Source organism: Eumetopias jubatus, unplaced genomic scaffold, assembly GCF_037043125.1.
Source record: "Eumetopias jubatus isolate StellerSeaLion01/CBP00866 unplaced genomic scaffold, mEumJub1_p1.0 scaffold_1, whole genome shotgun sequence".
Lineage (NCBI taxonomy): Eukaryota > Metazoa > Chordata > Mammalia > Carnivora > Otariidae > Eumetopias > Eumetopias jubatus.
Window position 1 is genome coordinate 191386527 of NW_028274807.1, and position 22367 is coordinate 191408893.

A 22367-nucleotide genomic window follows, 5' to 3' on the forward strand; every position below is an offset into this window, starting at 1 on the left:
GAAGCCTACTCATGTGACTGTTGACAGGTCTCAAGTTCTCATTGACTATTGGCCAGAGACATCAGTTCCCTGCAACATAGACCTTTTCAGGGGGTACTCACAATAGAGCAACTTGCTTCCTTCATGTAAGGACAGAGTTAGGAAAGAAGAACCACAGCAAGGGAATGAAAAGCCAAGCAAGAAGGAAATCAGTCTTTTTGTAACCTAATGTTAGAAATGACATCTCAGCATCATATTGTATTCATTAGAAGTGAGTCTCTAGGTCCAGGACACTTACAGAGGAGATTACACAAAGGGCAAATATACCAGAAGATGGGGAATCACTGGAGGTCATTTTGGAGGCTGCTATACCACAGGGAGTGAGGATGCAAGAGGCATTGTGGTATTAGTGAGATTGGGGATGATGAACACAGAAAAAACCCTTGCCCTCATCAAACTTACCTTCTGATAGCTAAAGACAGATGATAAACATATAAACAAACAAATTCAGATAATGATGAATATAGAAAGAAAATAAATAGGACAAAGTTGTGAGTTTCTCTTCAGCTTTGGTGTTAAAACTTGCTTTTCATACACCCAAGTAGATTGCTAAAAGCCGTAGGATGTCACCTAGATTCCTCCTGTACTCCCACTGACTTTTTGCTTCTCTTACAGCATTTATCTAAAACTGCTTTGTATTATGGTACAAGCCACCCTTTTTGTTGGGCCAAAAAATGTGACCTCCCCCACCTCCAAGATGCCTACATCTACCCTTTGGAACATGTGAATGTTTCCTTATTTGGAAAAAGGGTCTTGCAGGTGTTACTAGGTTAAGGATCTTGCAATAGAGTGATAACCCTGATTTATCCAAGTGGGCCCTAAATGCCATCACAATAGTCCTTATAAGAGACACTGAGAGAAGACACACACAGGAAGAGTCAGGGTGACCATGGAGACAGACATTGGAGAGATGCAGTCACGAGTCAAGGAATGCCAAAAGCCACAAGAAGCTGGAAGAGGCAAAGAGTAGATTTTCCTCCAAAGCTTCCCAAAGGAGTGTCACCCTGTTGACACCTTGATTTTGGACTTCTGGCCTCTAGAACTGTAAGAGAATAGATTTCTGTGGTGTTAAGCCACCTAGTTTCTGGTAACTTGTTACAACAGCCACGGGAAACTAATAGACCCTTCCAATGTTATTCCCTATCACCAGATTCGTGGGATTTACCACAAGTTCTAATTATTTATTCATTTGTTTATTGTGTCCCACCCCTATTAATGTGTAAGCTCCATGAAGACGGGGCCTTCCTTCTACACATAAATCTTGGCATAGTATCTAGAATATATTACATCCCTAGGAATTATCTGTTAAATGAATGAATGCATAAATGTCCCCCAGTAGATAACAAGTCTTGCAAGACAAGAGACCATGTCTATTGGCCATAATTCCCGAAGCCTCCAGCAAAGAGTCTTACCAAAACTGTTGTTGAACTAGGTTTGAGCTCTAGAAATCAGGGATTCTGGATTCTGGATATTGTACTGCAATTTACAGTTATATGACAACCTCACCTCTGCCTTTGTACACATCTGGTATTAGACTTAGTGTGTTCTAGTAAGTTTGTTCCTTATCAGCTTTTCTTTTCTTAACCCTGATAAGGAGCAGGTCCAGAAAGCATTCATTTTCTCATGCTGTACATGATCCACAGTGGTTGGCATATTGTAGGGAACACAAATATTTAAGACTTTTGGATGAATTCTAATATCAGGCTCAGTCATAACTAAAAAGTAACATCATCTCCTGAAGTAAATTCCTAATCACTTCTAGAAATGAAATATTCTCAACTGAAAGGAGACTTATCCTTAACCTCACATGGCTGTGAACCTGTGCACCACTTGGCCTGTACTAGGGGCTCCATAAGTGGTGGTACCTGGTTACTCATAATGCTTACCACTGACCTAACTCAGCCTTGAGGACAGCATTAGGCAAGAGCTCCAAATCAGCTCCATCACTTATTGGCCATGTGATCTTGGGCAAGCTATCTTACCTTTCTGAGCCGAAAAGTGATAATAACACCTACCTTATAAGAGTGGTTCTGACATAGAAACTCAATGAAGTAACTGAATAGTTAAACTTAGGAAAAGGGCCTGGCTCAATAATGTATGTAATTATTTTAAGCAAGAAATCTTGGCTTTTGAACATATGCAGTAATTTTGAGTAAATACTCTTACTTCCTTAAGCCTTCTGAAACAATGAACGGGACTAACTGACCCTATTCCTGCCTCAACGAAACCTAGTTTGGAAACCATGGAACCAAAGGCCATGTGAGGGTTCCATGTTTCCACGACTCTTCCCTTCAGCAGTTATCACAGTGTTTACAAAGAAGAGAGACGAAACCGACTTGACAGGTTCTCTAGAAGAGTCCAGCACCTGCGGTAGCTCTTTAAACCAGGCTCATCTTTAAACCAGGCTCATTTTAGGCTTTTTGGCAGACAGAGGTCACGACCTTAGAAAGCGCGGGTCACAGGTTGGGCGGTCCACCACATCCACGAGAGTCCCTGAGTTGCCTGGGCAACGCCTACGTCACCGCGTAGTCTCATTTATCCGTCGGTGAAGAGCACACAGAGCTCAACACGCAGGCGCCTCGTGGAAGCCAATGGGCGCGGTCCGAACGCAGGCGCCGCTGGGCCCCGCCCCTTTCCGATCGAATTCGGGGGCGGGGCGACAGCGGGAGCGCGCCCGTCTTTCCCCGGCGAGCGGGCGGTTGTCCGTGGCTCTGTGGCTGGGCGCCCCGTTACGTAGGTTACGCATACAATCACTTCGCCAGGGCCGCCCGGAGCCCGCCCCGATAGCTGTGTCGTCCCACACCCGGGCACCCCGGAGGCGGGGGCCGCGATGATGCGGGGCGGGGGCTCGACGTGGAGCTGACCGGGGGCTGAGAAGAGTCGGGGCGACGCGCGAAGCCCTTCCCTGCTTGTCGGGCTCTGGGGCTCCCGCCCTCCGAGTTCCAGCCGTCAGGGTCACGCCACTCGCTGGACGCCCTGAACTCCGTGTCCCCCAAGCCCCGGGCCCCCTGCGGGAATGTTCAAAAATGAGTACCAGGTAACCCGAAACGGCGCTCCATCCTGTCTACAGCTTTCTCCTCTAGGGTGATGTAGTTCGTGTTCAGGGTGAGGACAAAGCTCCCTCCCCACTCCCCCTTAACACGGTTTTTTTCTGGGTGAGAAAGAAGTTCTGGATGAGTAGTCGTGACCCCGGAAGAAAAAAGGAGTAAGCAGCTACGGTTTGGGCGTATGATTTGGCTTTTGTTCAATCTCCAGCTCAGTTCTTTTCAAGGTGTATGGATTGCCTGAGACTCTGATTAAAATGCAGATCTTAAACCCCCATCGGACCTCTGGATCAGAATCTTAGGGCAGGGCCCATAAATCTTGAGTTTTAACAAGTTCCTTGGGTACTCACTACTGATGCACAATGATGTCTTAGAAGCTGTTTAGAATAGAGTGAGTGAGTGAATGCATGAGTGGGTTAAACCAAGAAAGAAAATAAGCATTTGGCTACGTGCTATTTTCTTTTTCCCTAAAACTGGGGTCAGTGATTCTCTAACCTGGGGTAGGTTAGGATCTCTTGGGGTACTTGTGAAAATGCAGATCTCCTGACCCTCACCCCCCATCTAGTGAATGAGAACATCTGTAAAAATTAAACTTGCCCCAGTTGATTCTGATGTACATGGTCCAAAGATCACAGTGGAGAAACTGCTTCTGGGTCTTCCTCTGTCACCTTAAGTATCTTAGTGTCTTCAAAACATGGCTTGCTCTTCTCACCTCACTGGACCCCTGAATCCACTGGACCCACTGCTTTTTTGACCCTAGTCTCCTGACCTTCCCTCCTACTTCTACCTGAGGTTACATTCTCTGTTTACAATTGTGCTGGACCAGCCCTCCATTGATTACCTCTTTGTTGCTTCTACATTTTCACCAAATGCTACTTGCCTTCCTATTAGTGTCCTTCAAGTAGTCTGCTGTTCTCTTTCTTCTACTCCCATTTGATATCATTAAATGTGTTAGAACAATTTAAGAGAGTTTTCCTCTCAATTTAGGTAAAATATGTTGTTATAAAAAAGCATATGCCCACAATGGAAAACAGGAGAAAGCAGAAGGAAGAGGGGGTGGGTATTGCACCAGGTACAAGGATTTTTCTCTTTAAAAAAACAAACAAAACAAAACTGACTCAAATTTAAAATTTTTATTGATATGTGACCTAACCCCAGAAGCTATAGTAATTTATAGTAATTCTTAACCACACACAGCTTGCACATAATACTGCCTAAGGAAGAGGAAATTTAGTGTCATAAGTTAAAGTGATGGTTTTAAAACTCAGAAGCAAAAATACCTTTATATTATTGAGAAAACTTAAAAGCTGGAAATTCTTTACAAAAATCAGACAGATTTGCTCATGTGCTGCTTATAATTATAACAGACCATGAAAGAAAACCATATTTAGTCTTCATTTCAGATTCTCAATTTCTTGCAATTACCTCTTCCTCAGAGATAATCATCTTAATTCCTTTCTTTGATAATTAAAGCTTATGGGTATTCAGTAGTGTGTTTAGTACTTTTATATAAGCATGGCCTTGCATGTTCTCAGGTTTACAATAGGGAACACGGAGCATGTCTATACAAATGGTTCTCTATTTTTCTTATACAAATTTTATAGATTTCCATATCAATTTATATTAGATATATAAAAAGATGGGAATGCTCAGAATAAGAATCAAACCCCAATGCCCACTCATTCCCAAGCTTTTTTATTAACCATTACCAAAATATTCAGTTTGTCCTTTTTTTGAATAATCATTGCTGGCACTATTGAGCCCTTGCTACATACAAGGTATTGTGTTTGCTGGTTTATGTTTACTATCCTGTGTAATCCAACAACCCATTTTACAGATGGAGAATCAAGAGGTTATATAACTCTCAAGGTCAGATAGTTAATAAATGTTAAAGCTGGTATCAGAGCTTGGGTCAGTATGACTGGAAAGCTTATAGCCACAGATAACTTACCAGAATTTGTTAGCCTGGCTCTAAAGTTGAGTTTAAACCCTTTAGTCAGGGATGAATAGAATGTTTTGTAAGCATGGTTTATACATGGCAAGTAAATGAACCCCACATCGAGAGACTGTAGAGTTTGTATGGCACAATTTAATGTTTATCATTCTTTAAAAAAAAAAAATTTCCCTAAACCATTTATCCAGGATGACCCAAATCAGAGTGGTTGTGGCTTAAGTACAATCAAGGTATACTGTAGGATTTAATAACAGGAGTAATGTTTCCTCCCAGATCTATTTAACAGACAGTTGCCTGGAACAGTGGTTATAGGCTGTGTGGTGGATAGTATTTCCTGTTTAGCATTGTCTTTCACTTTAATTTAAACACGTTGTTTTTATTTTCCAGGGAGGTGCATTTGTTGAAATCTTTAGTGCTCAGGGCAAAAATCCTGGAGCAAAATGGAAGATCCTTGGCAGTCCATCCGTGATTTGGAAAGTAAGTGTTTGAAGTTAGGGCCACCTAAATCCTGGAAAGAAAGGAGAATGAAGGTCATAAGAAAAAGGGTTTGATAAGGTTTCAGAACTGTTTTTACTGTTCATTCAAAAACCCTTTCATGACCCTGTTGGCTGCAGCTCTCCCAGAAACCACTCCTCAGGCCTTTCAAGACTTTGGCACTCAGCTCATAACCCTTCTCTGTAGGCCGAGTCCTGCTTTTGTTTTAGGTGACTTCAGTGTTTGTGAGGAAACTCTCCAAACCCTGAGCTGCTCATTTCTTGATTTCTTCATCACTAATAACCCCTTCCACTCTGTCAGTCCCCGTTCCCACTGTCACACCCTGTACCTTATCACGGTAAACTGCAGGGCCCCTGAAATGACTGAGACACACCTTGAGACATCTCTCTCCGACCCCAAGCTTCGGTTCTTAAGGCTACTTGCTCACTTAGTCTCACTGTATTTGTTCTTCAACCTAATTGAGACCTTGAGGCCATTGGCCTTTCTACTTCCCCTGTGCTTAGTTTTATTTAGGCATATATTTTCTCTGTCTTCGCTTCCTCTCCTCTCCAGCCCAGAATCCAGAGTCTGTGACTTCAGTCACTTCCCAGGCAAAACCTTGAATGCCCTTGCTTTTTGTCCTTTCATCATGCTGGCCTTGCAGAGGCCAACTATGTCTGAATCCCCAGTCATCTCTCTTTTCTGAGCAGAGTTCTGGGCCCCTCAGTAACTTTGGAAAAAAAAAATCAATAGCCTCTCAGATTAATAATACTATAAATTCAACCTGAATAACCTGGAAAGTTCTCCTTGTATGTTCTCTTAGTCTCTCAAATGATTATTTCTCCATTATCTTCAAGTTTTCAACCCCCAACTCTCTACCCTTCCTCCCCAATCCACAAGTACAGGCCCTCTTTACCGACTCACTGGAAGACCTCATGCCCCATTTCACAGGGAAAATTGATGCCATCAGATAGAAACTACCTCAGCCTGCTGCCAACAGACCTAAAAACCTATATCCATCCCTATCCCTTTCTCTTTCACTCTTCTCCTATTCAACTGGGAGGAAAACGTCTTTCTGTGGATGTTGTGGGTAACTTTTTAAAGCTACTGTTAACTGAGTGCTTACTGTTTGCCAAGCCCAGCTTTAGCACATTACATATATTTATACAGTAGCCTTGTGTGATAGGTACTTTATGCCAATTTTCTGGATGCTAAAACTGAGGTCATGGAGAGAGTAAACAACTTGCTTAAAATTATACAGCTCTTCCTGTGAATGAGAGATCAATGATGTGGAGGGTATAGAGCAGGGAGCGTAATTAAGGCTTCCCCAAGGAAATGACATTGGATCTCTAAGAGCTAACTATGCACTGTGTGGGCCTGGTGGAGACAAGAGTGCTTCAGGCAAAGGGAAAAAGCACATACAAATTCCTTGTGCAGGAGAGAACTTAGAATTTTTAAGAAATTGCAAGAAGGCTACTAAGGTCAGAATACAGAGAAAAGAAAGAGTGCAAGGTAGGAGATTGAAGTTTGCAAAACCAGGCAGCAACTAGACTAGGTGGAGGTTTATGGACCATGTTGATGATTTGGGTAAGCTGTTGAAAGGTTTTAAGTATATGCCCAACTTGTGTATAGATAGAATGATATAGTCAGTCTATGTGTGTTCATTTCAAATACATGAGAGATGCTGTTGTGATGGATATAATACAGATTTATTTAAATGGTATTTAATGCTCAGCAGCCTTAGTTACAATGCATTTCTTAACATATACAGAGAGGGAGATTGGGAGGATCTGTGAAATATTATAATGGGTCTTTATACTCAGGTTGGGAATTTGCTTCAAAATGAAAAAATAACCATTTACATTACCACTTTGAGTCATGGAAATCGGACTGTCACGTTTAAGGAGGTTTTTTATTTTCAGGTTTGGTTTTGTTCTGTTCACGTTTCTCCGACCATAGTTTTTTGTTTTTTGTTTTTTTTAAGATTTTATTTATTTATTTGACAGGGAGAGAGAGAGCACAAGCAGGGGGAGCAGCAGAGGGAGAGGGAGAAGCAGGCTGCCCGCTCAGCAGGGAGCCCAATGCGGGGCTTGATCCCAGGACCCTGGGGTGTTGACCTGAGCTCAAGGCAGATGCTTAACTGACTTGAGCCACCCAGGCGTCCCTCTCCTACCATAGTTTTTTAAAAAGGTCACCTTAATTGTAACACTTTAATTAGTACTGATTTTCAGTAGATGACATATAGAACTTCAGGTTAGAGCACTAGTAAAATAAGGCAATGATTAATTTCGTATGAGCCATGGCCAGACACCCAGGAACTTGCGGACTGGATACAACATAGGTTAGGTAATTTTGTATATGGTAACATGGAGTGATGTTCAGCCTGTGCTGTTAGACAGGAATATGTTGATTAAAGGAAGGAAGGGTAACTAAATTCTGGAAACTCTAAATTAGTAACTTGGGAATCCCTGAAACTAGGGAATTTCTTATCATTTGGAGGAAGAGTTTCTTGATATGATAGAGGATTTATCAAGTGATATAGTGGGGCTTCTGTATCCAGTTCCCAGCAGTTTTCAGGGTGAGAGTATCATCAAGGCCTGACTTTTAAGTCATTTGAATCTGGGACTTTTCCCCCTATGGGTTTGCAGCTCCAATTTTATGATAGAAGCCAAATAAAATATGCTCCAATTACCACTGTTTTTATTTTTGTTCTATAGGAGTTTGATAAAGAAGTTAAAAGTTTTGTGTTTGTCCTGGAAGGCAGCAGCCAAACAAACAAAATTCAATTACCGAAGGAGAATAAGCAAATCCGTAAGTAAGATTTTTGATACTAAAGCTTAACATTTGATTTTTAAAGTTACACTTTTAAGTCTAGCACACAGGCATTAGTTTGGCTTTTACTGGCATCTGTTAACTTAAAGTGATAGGTCTGTTTTTAATTTAGAAATCAACCTTATGCCAGGCTTCATGTATATATAAATATTATATAAATATATATTAAGTTATATATATATGTATTTTGCTTCACTGTTGATTCGTAATCTAGAAGTATTTTTTTTTTTAGATTTTATTTATTTATTTATTTAGAGAGAGAATGAGAGCGCACAAGCAAGCAGGGGCAAAGGGAGAGGGAGAGAGAGAATCCCAAGCAGACTCTGCACTGAGAGTGCAGAGTCCCATGTGGGACTCGATCCCACAACCCTGGGACCATGACCCGAGTCGAAATCAAGAGTTGGACGCTTAACTGACTAAGCCACCCAGGCACGGCTAGAAGTATTTTTAAGAAGATTTAGAAAATTATTTGGTAGCCATTGATTATCATAGTAACAGTATTTATTAATTACTGTGTGCCCATGACTTCCCTAGCATTTCACATTTATTAACTCTTTTAATTCTGATAGTAGTTTTTTTACAATAAACACACTGAGATTGGTTTCTCATCAAGAAATCAGATAATTAAGGGTAAGCTTTGAAATAAACTCAGGACTTCCTAAATTATAGAAAAAATCTGTGAGAAAAAAGTTGTGTGAAATACCATAGAAGGCATTACTTAGTGACACATCAACTTGTATACCTTCAAGAATATTAATATCTAATATGTATAAATATAAATACAAATATGTGTTTCAACAAAAACCCAAAGAGTAGATTTTCATTTCTTTCTTACTTTGGAAATTAGGAACATCATTTTAAAGCAGAAGGAACCTTGAAAAATCACCTGAATTTACAATCAGAAACCCAGTTATTGGGAGAACTGAGGTTAAGATTCAAGGCTCTGCCACCAAATTAGGCTTTGAGTAAATTGATGGCAATTTAAGATATATAATTTTTCAAAATAATTCATCTGATTTTCATCAACTTTATCCTATGTATTAACTGTAGATTTCAGGTGATTTATTAAATGTAAGCAACCAGTTATTTTTTATGTTGATCATTTCCTTATTTCTTCCTTTATTAATTAAGAACATTTATTGAACACCTACTGTGTACCAGGTCCTATGAAAAAACCTGTTATTGGTAATTGATTTTCTCGTTTTAATTCGGTTTTCTCAACTTTCACAGGCTCTGCTTTATCTACCACTTCACACTACTGCATGCATATTTAGATTTCTAAGATGTAAAATGAGCCATAGAAATTATAGATGGAAGATGATTAATTTTAAAATAGTTTGCCAGTGTTTCTTTCTAAAATAAAACAGAACCTCAAAGAGAAGGAGTAATCTTTGTTGAAATCATTTTTATTAATTTACTACCACTTTAAAAGTCATGATTTCCTCATAGTTCCTTTTAAACAGTAGAGTTTTTTTTTTCATTTCCACAAAAATTTATATACTTATAAATGAGGTAAACTAAGATGAGCCAGAAAAATATGTCTGAAATTGTAGGTTATTCTTGTTGCAGGAGACATGGTCCATCTGTTTTTAAGGATATTGACTTTGTGAGATGGATACATCTGATTTGCGGGAATGTGCCTTTGTTCTAAACCAGTGTTCTCTGGTTGGCCTATCCTTCTGTGCAATGCCCTTAGCATCTATGCACATAATCATGTTACTGATAAAATCAAATCAGTTCTGGTAACCTCTCTCAGTTGGATCTGAGAAAGATTTCCCCTCTATCAAAGGCTAAGTGACTAAAGACAAGCACCCTTTTCCTACATTTATCTAAGATTTTTTTTTAGAAATAAAACAAGCTTAATGTGTTGTAATTGCTTTGTAAAAGGAAAAATGATAGTTTTAATTGGAAGAAACAGAAGAATCTTCTAATGTATTTCTTGTACAATGCCCTATAATTAAAAATTAATCTGGCTCTTCGGTAGCATGTGTGGTGCTGTAACAAATGAAACAGTTTATAGAGTCTGCCCTGTACTAACCTTTAAGATTAATTATTTGTAATTTTTGATAACAGAACTTTATAGCTGTTTTCACTTGTGTAAAACAACCTTCTGTGTGACGTTGTTGTTAAATTGAATGTCATGTCTTGAGTAGAGAATTGGTTTTCCGTTAACATTTCTAAATTTAGTTCAGTTACCATTAGGTATTCCTATTTTAAGAGTAAACATCCACTTTATTTATGCAAACCTGACATTAGGTACCCCATATGTATTTCCCACTATGTTAGGTAGTTAGGAAAAAAGCTAAATGATGAAAGTAAGTATGTTTAACTTTTCGTTTTAAATGGTGATATTTCTGAATTATATTTGAGCATCTCTAAATGTCAGAGTTTTGTTTGTTTTTTACATAACATCTTATCAAACAGAGGAAAGCGTGATATTGATGATCAGATCATGCACTTCTCCAGCGCAGGAATCTTGCACCATCCACTCTGTTCCCCTAACTTGGTATATCGTATGTAGTTGGTGTTTAATAAGTTTGTTACCTTTGCCACATTAAGAAACTATCACAATTTGGGTTATAATTTCTAGTTGTAACCAGTTCGCCCTCATAAGCAGATTAAGTAAATGATTAGCCAACTAAACAAATAAATCCATGCTGCTCTTCATCCTGGATCATGCTGTGGAGCTGCCCATATGAGATGCAGCAGTGTCACACACAAAAATCTGTCGTTTGGATGGTCTGCCCCAGGGCTTAATCTTTTTGAGGCTCTTATTTGAATCCATTGTTTTCTCTGCCAGGGGCATCTGAATCTTAAGGTGTGTCTCTTGGGATCAGCATCCCTGAAGCCTTGTGTTTATCTAAGTTTCAGCTGCTCTGGAGGATGAAGATGAGGTCATCTTTATGAGGCCCACCCCCCCAACCTACTCCCACTCCCACTCCCACTTTGGTATTCTTAAAATAAATGTCATTATGACCTGCTTTGTTTAAAACCCTTCAACGATCTTGACCTCACCACTCTATTGGTAGTGCTCTTGTCAAGGTCCCTAGTCATCTCTGTATTCCTGAATCCAGTGGCTCATTCGCAGCCCTCATCGTGCTTGACGTATCAGCAACATTTAACAAGTTGACACCATCCTCCTTGGATGCCCATCGTCCTTCCACCTCACTGGTCTTCCTTCTTAATTTCCTTTCATGGTTCTTTCTCTCCCCAGCCCAGCTTCATATTGCAATGCCTACAGACCTGACCCTTGATACTCTCTACCTGTATTTACTCCTTTGAATATCGGTGCTTGTCTCATAGATGTAAATACCATCTCTTCTTACTCCAGCTTAAATGTATTTCCAAATCAGACTTCTCTCTCAAACTCCAGACTTGTAATTTCAGTTGCTTAGATGACATTTCTATCTGGACAGCTTTACCCTACAAACCACTCCTGCTGCTACAGATAGCCATATCTCCGTTGTTAGCAACCTGTCTTTTCCAGTAGCTCTGACAAAAAACTTCAATCAGGCTGATTTTTTTTCTCTTCTTTCAGTCCATCAGGAAGATTTTGTTGGTTCTATCTTCAGGTTAGACTTCGAGTCTGACTACGACTTTTTGTCGCCGCCAGTGCCACCACATCTCATGCTTGGAATATCTCATGCATTCGTCTTCTCATTGGCCCACCTGTTTTTTTTTTTACTTGCTTCCCTACAGTTTGTTGTCAGTTTCACAGCTAGAGCAATACTTGCAAATGTAAGGCTCTCCACTACTGAAAATGTCTCATCTCTGAGTGAAAACCAAAGATCTGTGGGACCCTATGGTATCTAGTACCCTCTTAATTCTCTGACCTTATCTCCTGTTACTCTTGCTGTTGTTCACTCTCTTGCAGCCATACAGGTCTCCTTGCTGTTTTCAAACGTAGCCTGGTGCCCTTTCACCTTCACACCTGTGCACAAGCTGGTAACCCTCTGCCTAGAGCTGTTTTTTCCCAAATAGCTGCGTGGCTCACCATCTCTTCTGTGGGCCTCTACTACAATGTCTTCTCAATGACAGCCCACCCTGCCCTGTAATTTATAGACCTTACACACTCTTGATCCCTTTTACCTTTCTCTACTTTTTCCCATGTACTTATCTCCATTTTACGTGCTATTTGTTCCTTAGAGGGTTTTTTTATTGTTTTTCTCACAGTTTCCAGAGGTAAGCACCCCCAGCACAGAAATTTAGTCTATTTTGTTCACCTAGTATAGTGCCTGACACATAGTAGACATTCAGTAAATCTTTGTGGAATAAATTAATGAATATATGAGTGGATTCCCATTGATCTTAGGATGACCTATATCCTTCACATGGCCTTCCTAGCCCTGAATGATTGAGATCCTAGCTATTTGCCAGAATCACCTCCTGCTGCTTTTCCCTTTCTGTGTTGCTACCAGTCCTTTATGTCTTTAGATTCATGCACTCCACCATGGCTTTTTTCATCACATGGTGGAGTATTCCCTCTCCCTATGATATTTGTTCCTTCATCTCCCTCGCCCACTCAACCCCTGCTCTTTCTTCCCGGCTGAATTCCAGTGTTATTTCTGCCAGAAAACCCTCACTCATCTTCCCTCCAGTGACCAAGGATTATACACTTTCATTGCACCCTGACCTTCTCCTTCCTGAAACTAGAATATCGGTTCCAAGAGAGCACAGACAGTGTCTGTCTTACTCACTACAAAAACATCTGCATCGAGTCTGGCATGTAGTAGATGCTCAATAAGTCTTTTTTTGAATGATCTAATTTAATTCATACAAATAATCCTATGAGGCATATACCCAATTTGCCCAGCCCAGTTTTACACATGAAAGGAAAAGAGCCCAGAGAGATCTTCTGATTTGCCCGAGGAATATGGAATGATCCAGAATAGAGGCATACCTATTTCCTGTCTTCTGGGTTGAAGTGGGAGAGGTGCACTTCAATGTGCTGTTCGTGCCGGGACTGCGCTAGGAAGCAGGAAGTAGCTTCAGTCACTGCACTTCAGACTTGGCAGGGCACCTGTAAAGGATGACTGTGTTGTGCCCTCATCCCAAACTCGTGGACAATGAAACAATTGTGAGATGTACATGTGGTGTATGTTGGTGTACAACTGTCACTGGCTGTAATGAAGCAAGTATAAAACTACTCTTTAAAAACCTGATGGTATTTTACCAGTTAAATGCGCTTTAAAAGATTCAAAGGAAAAAAGGACTTGACCCCTTAAAAATAGAGGTAGTTTATCTCAGCAGAGAACAGATTATGAAACTGCAGAAACCTGCATATTTCAGTAAAAAGACTAAATTTTTATGAATTTTATATACTTGATGGGCATTTTTTGACTAATAGTAGTTCACATTCAGCATTACTTAGTGATTTTCAATATAATGTAGACAAGAGTCAGTTTAAATTTACTAGGCCACTGGAAAAAATATTACTATAGAGTTTATTTAGCATTTCTGACACACAGGATCAGTGTATGTCAAATGTTATTAAAGTACTTTTTTCTTTGTCAGATCATCACCATATGGTATTGTCATACTTCTTTTAATCTTAGAAGTGAAGCCTTTTGGAAACTAGGGCTTCTGTATGTGAGAAAGTTGAATTACAAATTACTTTCTTTTTTGAGGGCAAGTGTCTTTCATATCTAAAAATGTTCATAGGAAAACGCCCTGTATGTGTAGCGTAGCTCATTGTTTTCGAAGAAAATTGTGCTGATTCAGTGAGATTGGTGACACAACTTAGGGACCTTTGTAAAGACTGATTTCATTTATCCAGGTGCTGTCTCAGCTCTATATACAGAGGCCATTGTGCAATGGAAAAACGCCATAGGGTCAATCAATGGAAGATGCAGGGGAGAAATTAATGATGATTTACTGAAGTTGGCCTCATTTTGGTATCTCACTTTAGTTTTGTAGTCCAGAACTCAGGGTTGCCTCATTGGCTTTTCCCATAAATATGGTAAAATCCAGTTCCTAGAGAATTTTTTTCTTTTTTTTTTTAAAGATTTTTATTTATTGAGAGCGAGAGAGAATGGTAGAGAGAGCGCATGAGAGGGAGGAAGGTCAGAGGGAGAAGCAGACTCCCTGCTGAGCAGGGAGCCCGATGCAGGACCCGACCCCGGGACTCCAGGATCATGACCTGAGCTGAAGGCAGTCGCCCAACCAACTGAGCCACCCAGGCACCCCCTAGAGAATTTTCAAAGGTCAGAGCCTGTTATCCCCTATTTCCATTATATTACTACTCTATGGATGGCTCTCTGGACAGTTTGTAAGCTTAGCATTATAAGTAAAAGTTATCATTGTATGTTTGACTTAAAAGATATTAAGCAGACTTGTCCAAATATGTTTATTTTGTAGAAACTAAATTTTGGGTAAAATGTAGGAACTATTTAAGTTGTTCAGGAATGTTGCAAAACAGTTTACCAAAGGAATTATAAACCAGAACATACATGTAGATTACCCAAACATGTGTTGTTAAAACACACACACACACAACAAGCAAACAAACATACACATATTGTTACTTTGAAATACTTAAATTTGTTAAGTCTACTGAGTTGGAATAAATAGAAAATAATATGCATTTTAGACCAGTAACCTTCTTTTATCCTCTCCTGTTGCCCTGTACTGTAAGATTTGTAGGAGAGGTTCACAGATAAGTCAGAACATTTCCATTTCCTACAGAAGTCCCACATGAGGAAATAAGTTCCTAAAAGGCATGTTTTAGGAGGAAGTGATTCTAAAACATCCATTAGGAGCATCATAATTGAGAGATCCAGCAAAAGTTCAAAACCTAAGAGAAAAGGAATTAAGTGAATGGGTCTGAAGAGATAATATAAAATCAATTGATTTTCGAAACAGTTGTAGACTTCAGCTATCAAAAGTGCCGTAGGGGTTGGTTTTTCTTCAGATATTTTTAATTCAGATGAAGCTGGTGATGGGAAATGAAAGCAGTTTGCAGTTTGTGAGCACTGAATTAATTAAAAGTATGTTAAATTAACAAAAGGCATTATAAATGAAAATATATTCCTCCATCCATCTCACTGTGGACACATTTAAAATCATGAACTAGATATGGCTCATCAAACCTTCAGCTGTAGTTGTCATAATCAGAATTGTTTTTCTTGATCTATTGTTTTTTATTAAGTTGTTTAGTTCAGTTAAAACTGTCAGTGGATAAAAATAATTGCCACATGCTTTTATGGCTGCCTTGATGGGAATCTGTAGTTCAATTTTATAGGTTTCTATTGAATGCTGTCCTATGTGTACATTCTCTTGCAACCTAATAAAAATAGTAAGTAAAAAATTATTTTTTAAATTTTCATAAAAATTTCACCAAGCCCACAGATGGGACTTTAAAAGGCAACATTTGTTGTTAGAGTTTGATTTGATTTTCATCAACTTTTTTGCTTTTATAATGAAGTTGTAACTTATGGGCAGTGCTATTACAGTTGTACTATATTACTGAAACGCTAAAAGCTTCAGGTTGTTGATGGTATGTGATTGTGTTGGTTTATATGCATATATAAATGGTTTGAACATATGAATGTATATTTTCCCCCTCTCATTCTAGTTGGACTGATCCAGAGGTTTCTTGTACTTCAGATTTACATACCCCTGGGACAAGACTTCTCCACTGAATTGCTGTAAGATATACAGAACTTCTTTCAATGTTTTATGTGTTTTAGACATTTAATCGATTGAAACAGTATGGACAGTCATTAATTACAAGTGGCAGGTTTTGCATTAAAGAGCAGTGACTTATCAAGTTGACATGAAGTAATTAAACTAATTTAATTGTATTTCTCAAATATCATTATAGTCTGGCATTTCCCTAAGGGAAGAAGGCAAATTTCATCTGTTTAAGAAAATATCAAAGGATTGTGGATTTCACAATAAATAGGCTATAACATGCAGAAACAAATAATCCCAAAGTGTGAGATTTTCATTCAAATGAGGGGTAATTTTGTACTCTCTGCTATTGAAAACCATATTTGGATTAAAATTGATCGAAATACCTCATTTTAAAGTTATTTGCTTTAGTTTAGAAATATCGGTTGACGTATGAATGGCTTGGAATATATTTGTTTTAAATAGCCTTGCTATGAACAGATTGTTTAGCAAAAATGAGAATATACAACTTTAACTCAGTTGGGCTGTCTGTTATCTGAGATGATTGTGAGAAAATAACATTTGATTTATGCGTTCAGATAAAATGGAATATTGCCTAAGATTTCATTAATACGTTTGCACTTTTAATAAAACATTAGATTTAAGGTATGCTATTTTCTCATTTTTCTTTGTAATTAATAGCTGTCCAGGGCCTAATCTTAGTCTTTTATTTTCCAGCTGGAATAAATGACTTTTCTATTAATAAAGGTAATTTTGTACTAGTTACATTGGTAACTGAGAGGAAGGAAGAGCTTTCTTAATAAAGTGAGAAGAACATAAATTTGAGGTTATTCATTTGTCTTCGTTTTGTGCATTATTAGTGATTTGTGTGTATGCTGGAAAAATACAAATTTTAGATGATAATATACAATCTTGTTTTCTTGAGTGAGAAAGGACAGATGGAACAATATATACCTTCATTTTATTCAACTTTAAACCTCAGTAAACTTCCAAGATTTTCTGTTATCATCTGCCATGGTTACCATAATTCTTTAAACCAGTTCTTACAGTAACAGCACCAAAACACTATTTGATGCTTTTATGTATCTTTCCCTGGTTCTGCAGAAAAAGCATTTTCAAGACCCTGAAGGCATTCTGAAGGTACAGAGAATACCACATAAAGACTTATTTCCAATGTAGGAGAAAGTTGTTTCCTACCAAATGGAAGGAGGCAAACTGTATTTTATTTTTAAACTTATTAAGTTCCTTATATAGAAATCCAGTGCAGTGCCTTTTCTTCTGATCTCTACCACCTGTGCTGTGAGAGTCTTTAGAAGCTGCGGCAGGGGCACTGGTAGTTGGCCTTCTGATCAAAGCTGTGCCGGACGCTCGGCTTAACCTTGGAGCAGACTCTTGATGTTGAGCATTCTGTGCCTATGCAAAATTAAGCTTTATTTGTGCCCACAGATACTTGAGCTTATCACCCTAGCCTAGGTGAGATACTGTTTTAACTAAGTTAATAATAACTAAAGCTTTTAATTATTGAGAAATTGACAGGTATGTTAGGTTTAACTTCGTCTCAGCAAAAGAGCATCTGATGTAAGTAAGCCCGACTACACCTTCATTACCCTATTATTAATGAACATCTTGGCCAACTTAAGGATGGGAAAACATTTTCAGGAGTGATGGGATTATTTATTAGATTTTGAATTCATTCGACTATAGTCATAGATTCTCTTGTTGTCATAACCACGTGGACAAGCATTTTCAAATGGCTTTAGTTTTATAATTTTAGCAAAATAAATGTCTTATGGACAAAAGGTCAAAATTTTTAAATAACATGGGGGAAACATTCACTGTCCTGACTTTGTGAATTTAGCAGATTCTTTTTTATTTTTTTTTTAAGATCTTGTTTATTTATTTGACAGAGACACAGCGAGAGAGGGAACACAAGCAGGGGGAGTGGGAGAGGGAGAAGCAGGCTTCCCGCAGAGTGGGGAGCCCGATGCAGGGCTCCATCCAAAGACCCTGGGATCGTGACCTGAGCTGAAGGCAGATGCTTAACTGACTGAGCCACTCAGGCACCCAATTTAGCAGATTCTAAGGAAAAATATTGACTCTGAATTTGAATTTGTTGCTAATAGATAATCAGAATATTTTGCCATTTTAGGAAGTAATGACAGAGACCATATTTTTATAAGAAAGAACATAGAATAATGAGTATAGACTGTCTAACTACAGCTTTTTTTTTTTTTTTTTTTTTAATGAGAGGACTTTCTTTCAGCACCCTTAGTGTTTTACTGTGTTTCTAGCAGCATAGCTCCAGGCTGTTTTAAATAATACATTTCTCTAACAAGCTTGGAAAGTCATATAGCAGAAAGATATCTGGCTTCTTAAATTTTCCATTGTCAGAATGGGAGAGGCGTTTTGTTTCACAAAGATACATTTACAAGAGGTTTTCACAAGTGGAGTCTTGTCAGCTGGATTATCAATGTAAACATCATTTCTTCAATATCTTCCTGTGTCTCTCACTTCCACTAGATGGTGATACTGCTCACGGGGAGGTCATGTGTCTGTGGGTTAGTGGATGCCTTAGAACCAGCAGCCGCCCTGCCTGAGAAATCACTCAGTCAGTCAGTCAGTCCACAAATTACTGAATCCCCATTCTTGTCAGGCAGCATGTTAGGGGTGGAGGTCAATACACGTTGGACCTGTACACTTTTTCCTACCCCACTTCTTCCCTTCTGGTCCCAGACTGCCATCACAAGGCCCCTCATCTGCTGTGGAGCATCTCAGTGGATTTCCCAGATTCTTCTCCTGTCTTTTTTCAATTTAGTCTCCACGTTGCAGCGAGCATGACCTTTCTAAAAACCAAGTGGAGTTCCCATCGTACCAAGGATAAACTCTCTCCAGTTCTTGATAGTCCTGTGTGTTCTGGTCTGTCATCTCTCTCTTCTCATCATATCTCATCTCTGCCCTGAGCTCACCATTTGTCAGCTAGACCGGTACCTTTCTGGCCTTAGTAGCTTTCCCTTCCTCACACATCAGATGAAGAAGTCTTGTCTTAGGGTCCTATGACAAGTGGTTTGTATCCCCATTTCTTTGCCTTGCTAGCTCTTCCTAAGTCTTCTCATCAGTTTATGTGTTCCTTCAGAAAGGCCTTTTTGCATTTTGCCCCACTAAATGAGTTTCATCTTTTAAGATCTTTTCTAACACCCTGTTCTATTTCCTTCTTTATAACTATACCAGTTTATAATTCTATGTGCTTAGATTATCAGTCTTTGGGGGTAGACTTTGAGTTCCACCAGCACAGGGACCTGTGGGTTCTACTCAGTGTGATATGCCAGGACCTAACAATGCCTGGCACAAAAGCTCTGAAATGTGGGTTAGTGGGCAGTGGGGACTAATGGACTGAAATGAATGAACAGGACCCAGTCTCTGTCCTCACAAGAGTTTATTCTAAGGGTGAAAATATCAGTTAAAAGGCAATTTAAATGCATCTTGATAAATGTTATGATGATATAAGAGCAGGACCTGTAGGTAACATGGGAAGTATTAGGTAGAAGTATGAGCATAATCTTGGACCTGGACAGATCCATTGTCAAGTCCTGTTTTACCTCTGTGTGACTTTGGGCAAATTACTTAACTCTCCTCACCCGTGGGTTGAGAGTAATATCTACTTCACAGGTGTGTCATAAGAATTAAATGAGAAAATTAACATAAAGTAATAAAGGCTCACATTTATTAAGCACTTACTATATACTGGACATTGTCCCAAACACTTTGTTTTAGCGGAATTAACCCTCAGAACGAACCTATACAGTAGTCATAATTATTGCCTCTGTTTTACCATTAAGGAAACTTCAGTCCGGAAAGGTTAAGGAATTTGCCACAGGTTATAGACCTACTAACTCTTAGAGCTAGAATTCAGGGACGCCTGGATGGCTCGGTCGGTTAAGGGTCTGCCTTCGGCTCACGTCATGATCTCAGGGTCCCAGGATCGAGTCCCACATCGGGCTCCCTGCTCAGCGGGGAGCTGGCTTCTCCACTTGCCTGCCACTCCTCCTGCTTGTGCTTGTTTCTTCTCTCCCTCTCTCTCTCTCTCTCTCTCTGACAAATAAATAATAAAAAATAAAATCTTAAAAAAAATAGAGCTAGAATTCAGACTTACAGTTTAAATGTGGAACCTGTGCTCTGCACCACCATGCCAAGCTGTCATACTTGAAAATATTATTTTTCTTTTTTTTTTGAAAATATTATTTTTCTATATATACATACATATGTGGTAGGGATATTTTATTTGAATCCTGTATAAGACAAAAGTGCTAAGCCTTCTATGTCTTTTGTAGGGGCTTCCTGTAATAAATACGGTGCTATCATTAAAGCTCTGGGAAGGAAAGGTCTTTCATTCTGAGATGTTCCTCTTTCTTCAGAGCTTCATAACCCGACCAGCAGTTATCCAAACACATTACATTCTAGGTGTAGAAAAGGGAATGTTTACTGTACTAATGCATAATATATTAGCAGTAAAGTAACACAGTTCTCTCATTTCTCTTTTGGTGTCCACCCACAAAATAAAATCCCCTCTCTTACTTTTTAAAAAATAAACTCACTTTTACTTATTTCTTAGCATTGGTTGTAGTTTTCATTTCCAAAGTATTTTAGTGTACCTATGTACGTCTCACTATTTGACCTGCAGTTAAATGATTTAATACACAGCAGATTTTGGGAATTCTTTCCTTTTGTGATCTCTTCTGTACAAGGCCATGGGTACAAGGCAGTGGGAAGCCAGTGGCTCCCCTATGTAGGCTGTTAGGTGTTTCAAAGCCTGGGGGCAGACATCGGGTGCACGGGAGGAACACCATGAACCTGAGCTCTTGGAAAAGAACCAACTGCATCTTGAAATAGAAATCCATTTTGCTATATTTGATGCTGCCAATCACACTAAATGATTTTGGAATATTACATTTTTTGACAGGAATTGCATTCACTTTACTGAATATTGTTGAGCTGCATTAATTCCTTTCTCTATCCTGATTTTGTCATTATTTCAATGAATTCTGAGAGACATTTTGTACTGTTAATGCCTCTAGTGAATTGACATTATTTTTCTCATTTTCACTCATCTCAACCAGTGCTTTTTCAGGATATGGGATGAAAGCACTATGAAGCTGGTGTTGGGCATCATGTGCTATTTGTAGAGGTTGAGAATGCTTAGCCTGCAGGTCCTGGGAAATATTATTGCCAGAATTTTGAGACTTTAGCTGTTTGGAGTACTACTTCCATTTGGAATCTCATAAGGTAAATTCTTAAAAAAAAGAGGGAGACCCCTGAAAGGGTCCCTAGTCCTTTCAAATTTTAACTGATCCTTTGTAATGTCCTCATTCCAATATTCTGAATTTGAATTTATATCTGAGTAGAATTTAATGATTTTAACCTAGAATTCCATCTAAGATTTATGACGCACGCTCATTCCAGAATTTTTCTTTTATCCTTTTGCTGTATTCCCCTAGTTATATGCCTTAGGGCCAGGCACTTAACTTCTGTCTCAGTTTCCTCTTCGGTAAATGGTAATATGAGCTTGTTTTATTTTGTTTTAATTGTCAGAGTTAATCGATGTTGGGTTTTTTCCTAAGAAATTTTAGGAGGTTTAGGTCCATGTGGATCTTAAAGCTTAATCTTACATTTCTGTAAAATGGAAAATTGAAACATACCCACCCCACAAAACAAAGCTTTAGCCTCAAGGTAATTTAATAAAAGTCTTCCATGTATCACCTTTTCTGTATTGTTGCTAGTGAACTAGACAAAGAGGTCAGAAGAGAAGTTTAATAGAAGTTTCAGGTCCTTCTACCCTATTGAATTTTGCTCTTGTCTCTTCTTGAGTAATGTTGGGGACAGTAGACCTCTTTGAAACTTTATACCAAGTGAAGGGAATATGGCCTCACAGCTGCAGACCTGTCTTTTCACATGCCAGCTGTCATCTTCAGCCACTTTAAAGCCACCAGAGTTGAGAGAATACCTAAATTTGATATCTTTACATCAGAATGACATTGTCAAGAGCTTTTGAGATTGTGTCCATTTAACCAAGCACAACTCTTCCTGTGGAAAATTTATGTTATCTTTTTTGGTCATTTTGATGCCTTTCTTTGAAGAAAATAGTGGTTGCTATGTATCTCTTAAGTGATGTGTAAAAAAGATATTATCCAAGAGCCAAGTATTCTATTATCCAATAAAATATTTTATGTCACATCTCTATGTGTTTAGAACCTGGCAAAAATGGCCAGGTGTTGCTCTTTTTTAAACTAGTAGGAGTATCGAGTACTAAAGTAGTCATGACATTGCAAGTTTCATTAACATTTTGAATGTGTCTCATGGCTAATTCCAACTTCTATTTTTTCTTTTTAAAATCATCA

The 22367-nt window shown here is 38.9% G+C and overlaps 1 protein-coding gene across 4 annotated transcripts in view; it reads left to right on the forward strand.

Annotated features, from left to right (window-relative positions):
* Nucleotides 1-2824: 2824 nt before the first annotated feature.
* CFAP20DC (CFAP20 domain containing) overlaps nt 2825-22367 on the forward strand; it is a 266263-nt gene continuing 246720 nt past the window's right edge. For all 4 annotated transcript variants that reach the window (XM_088021961.1, XM_088021957.1, XM_028110418.1 and 1 more), the window contains exons 1-4: nt 2825-3076; nt 5425-5514; nt 8229-8322; nt 15917-15989. In XM_088021961.1, the coding sequence (XP_087878087.1) occupies nt 3056-3076; nt 5425-5514; nt 8229-8322; nt 15917-15989 (278 nt within the window). In that variant the 5' untranslated portion in view covers nt 2825-3055. The remainder of the gene's footprint in view (nt 3077-5424; nt 5515-8228; nt 8323-15916; nt 15990-22367) is intronic.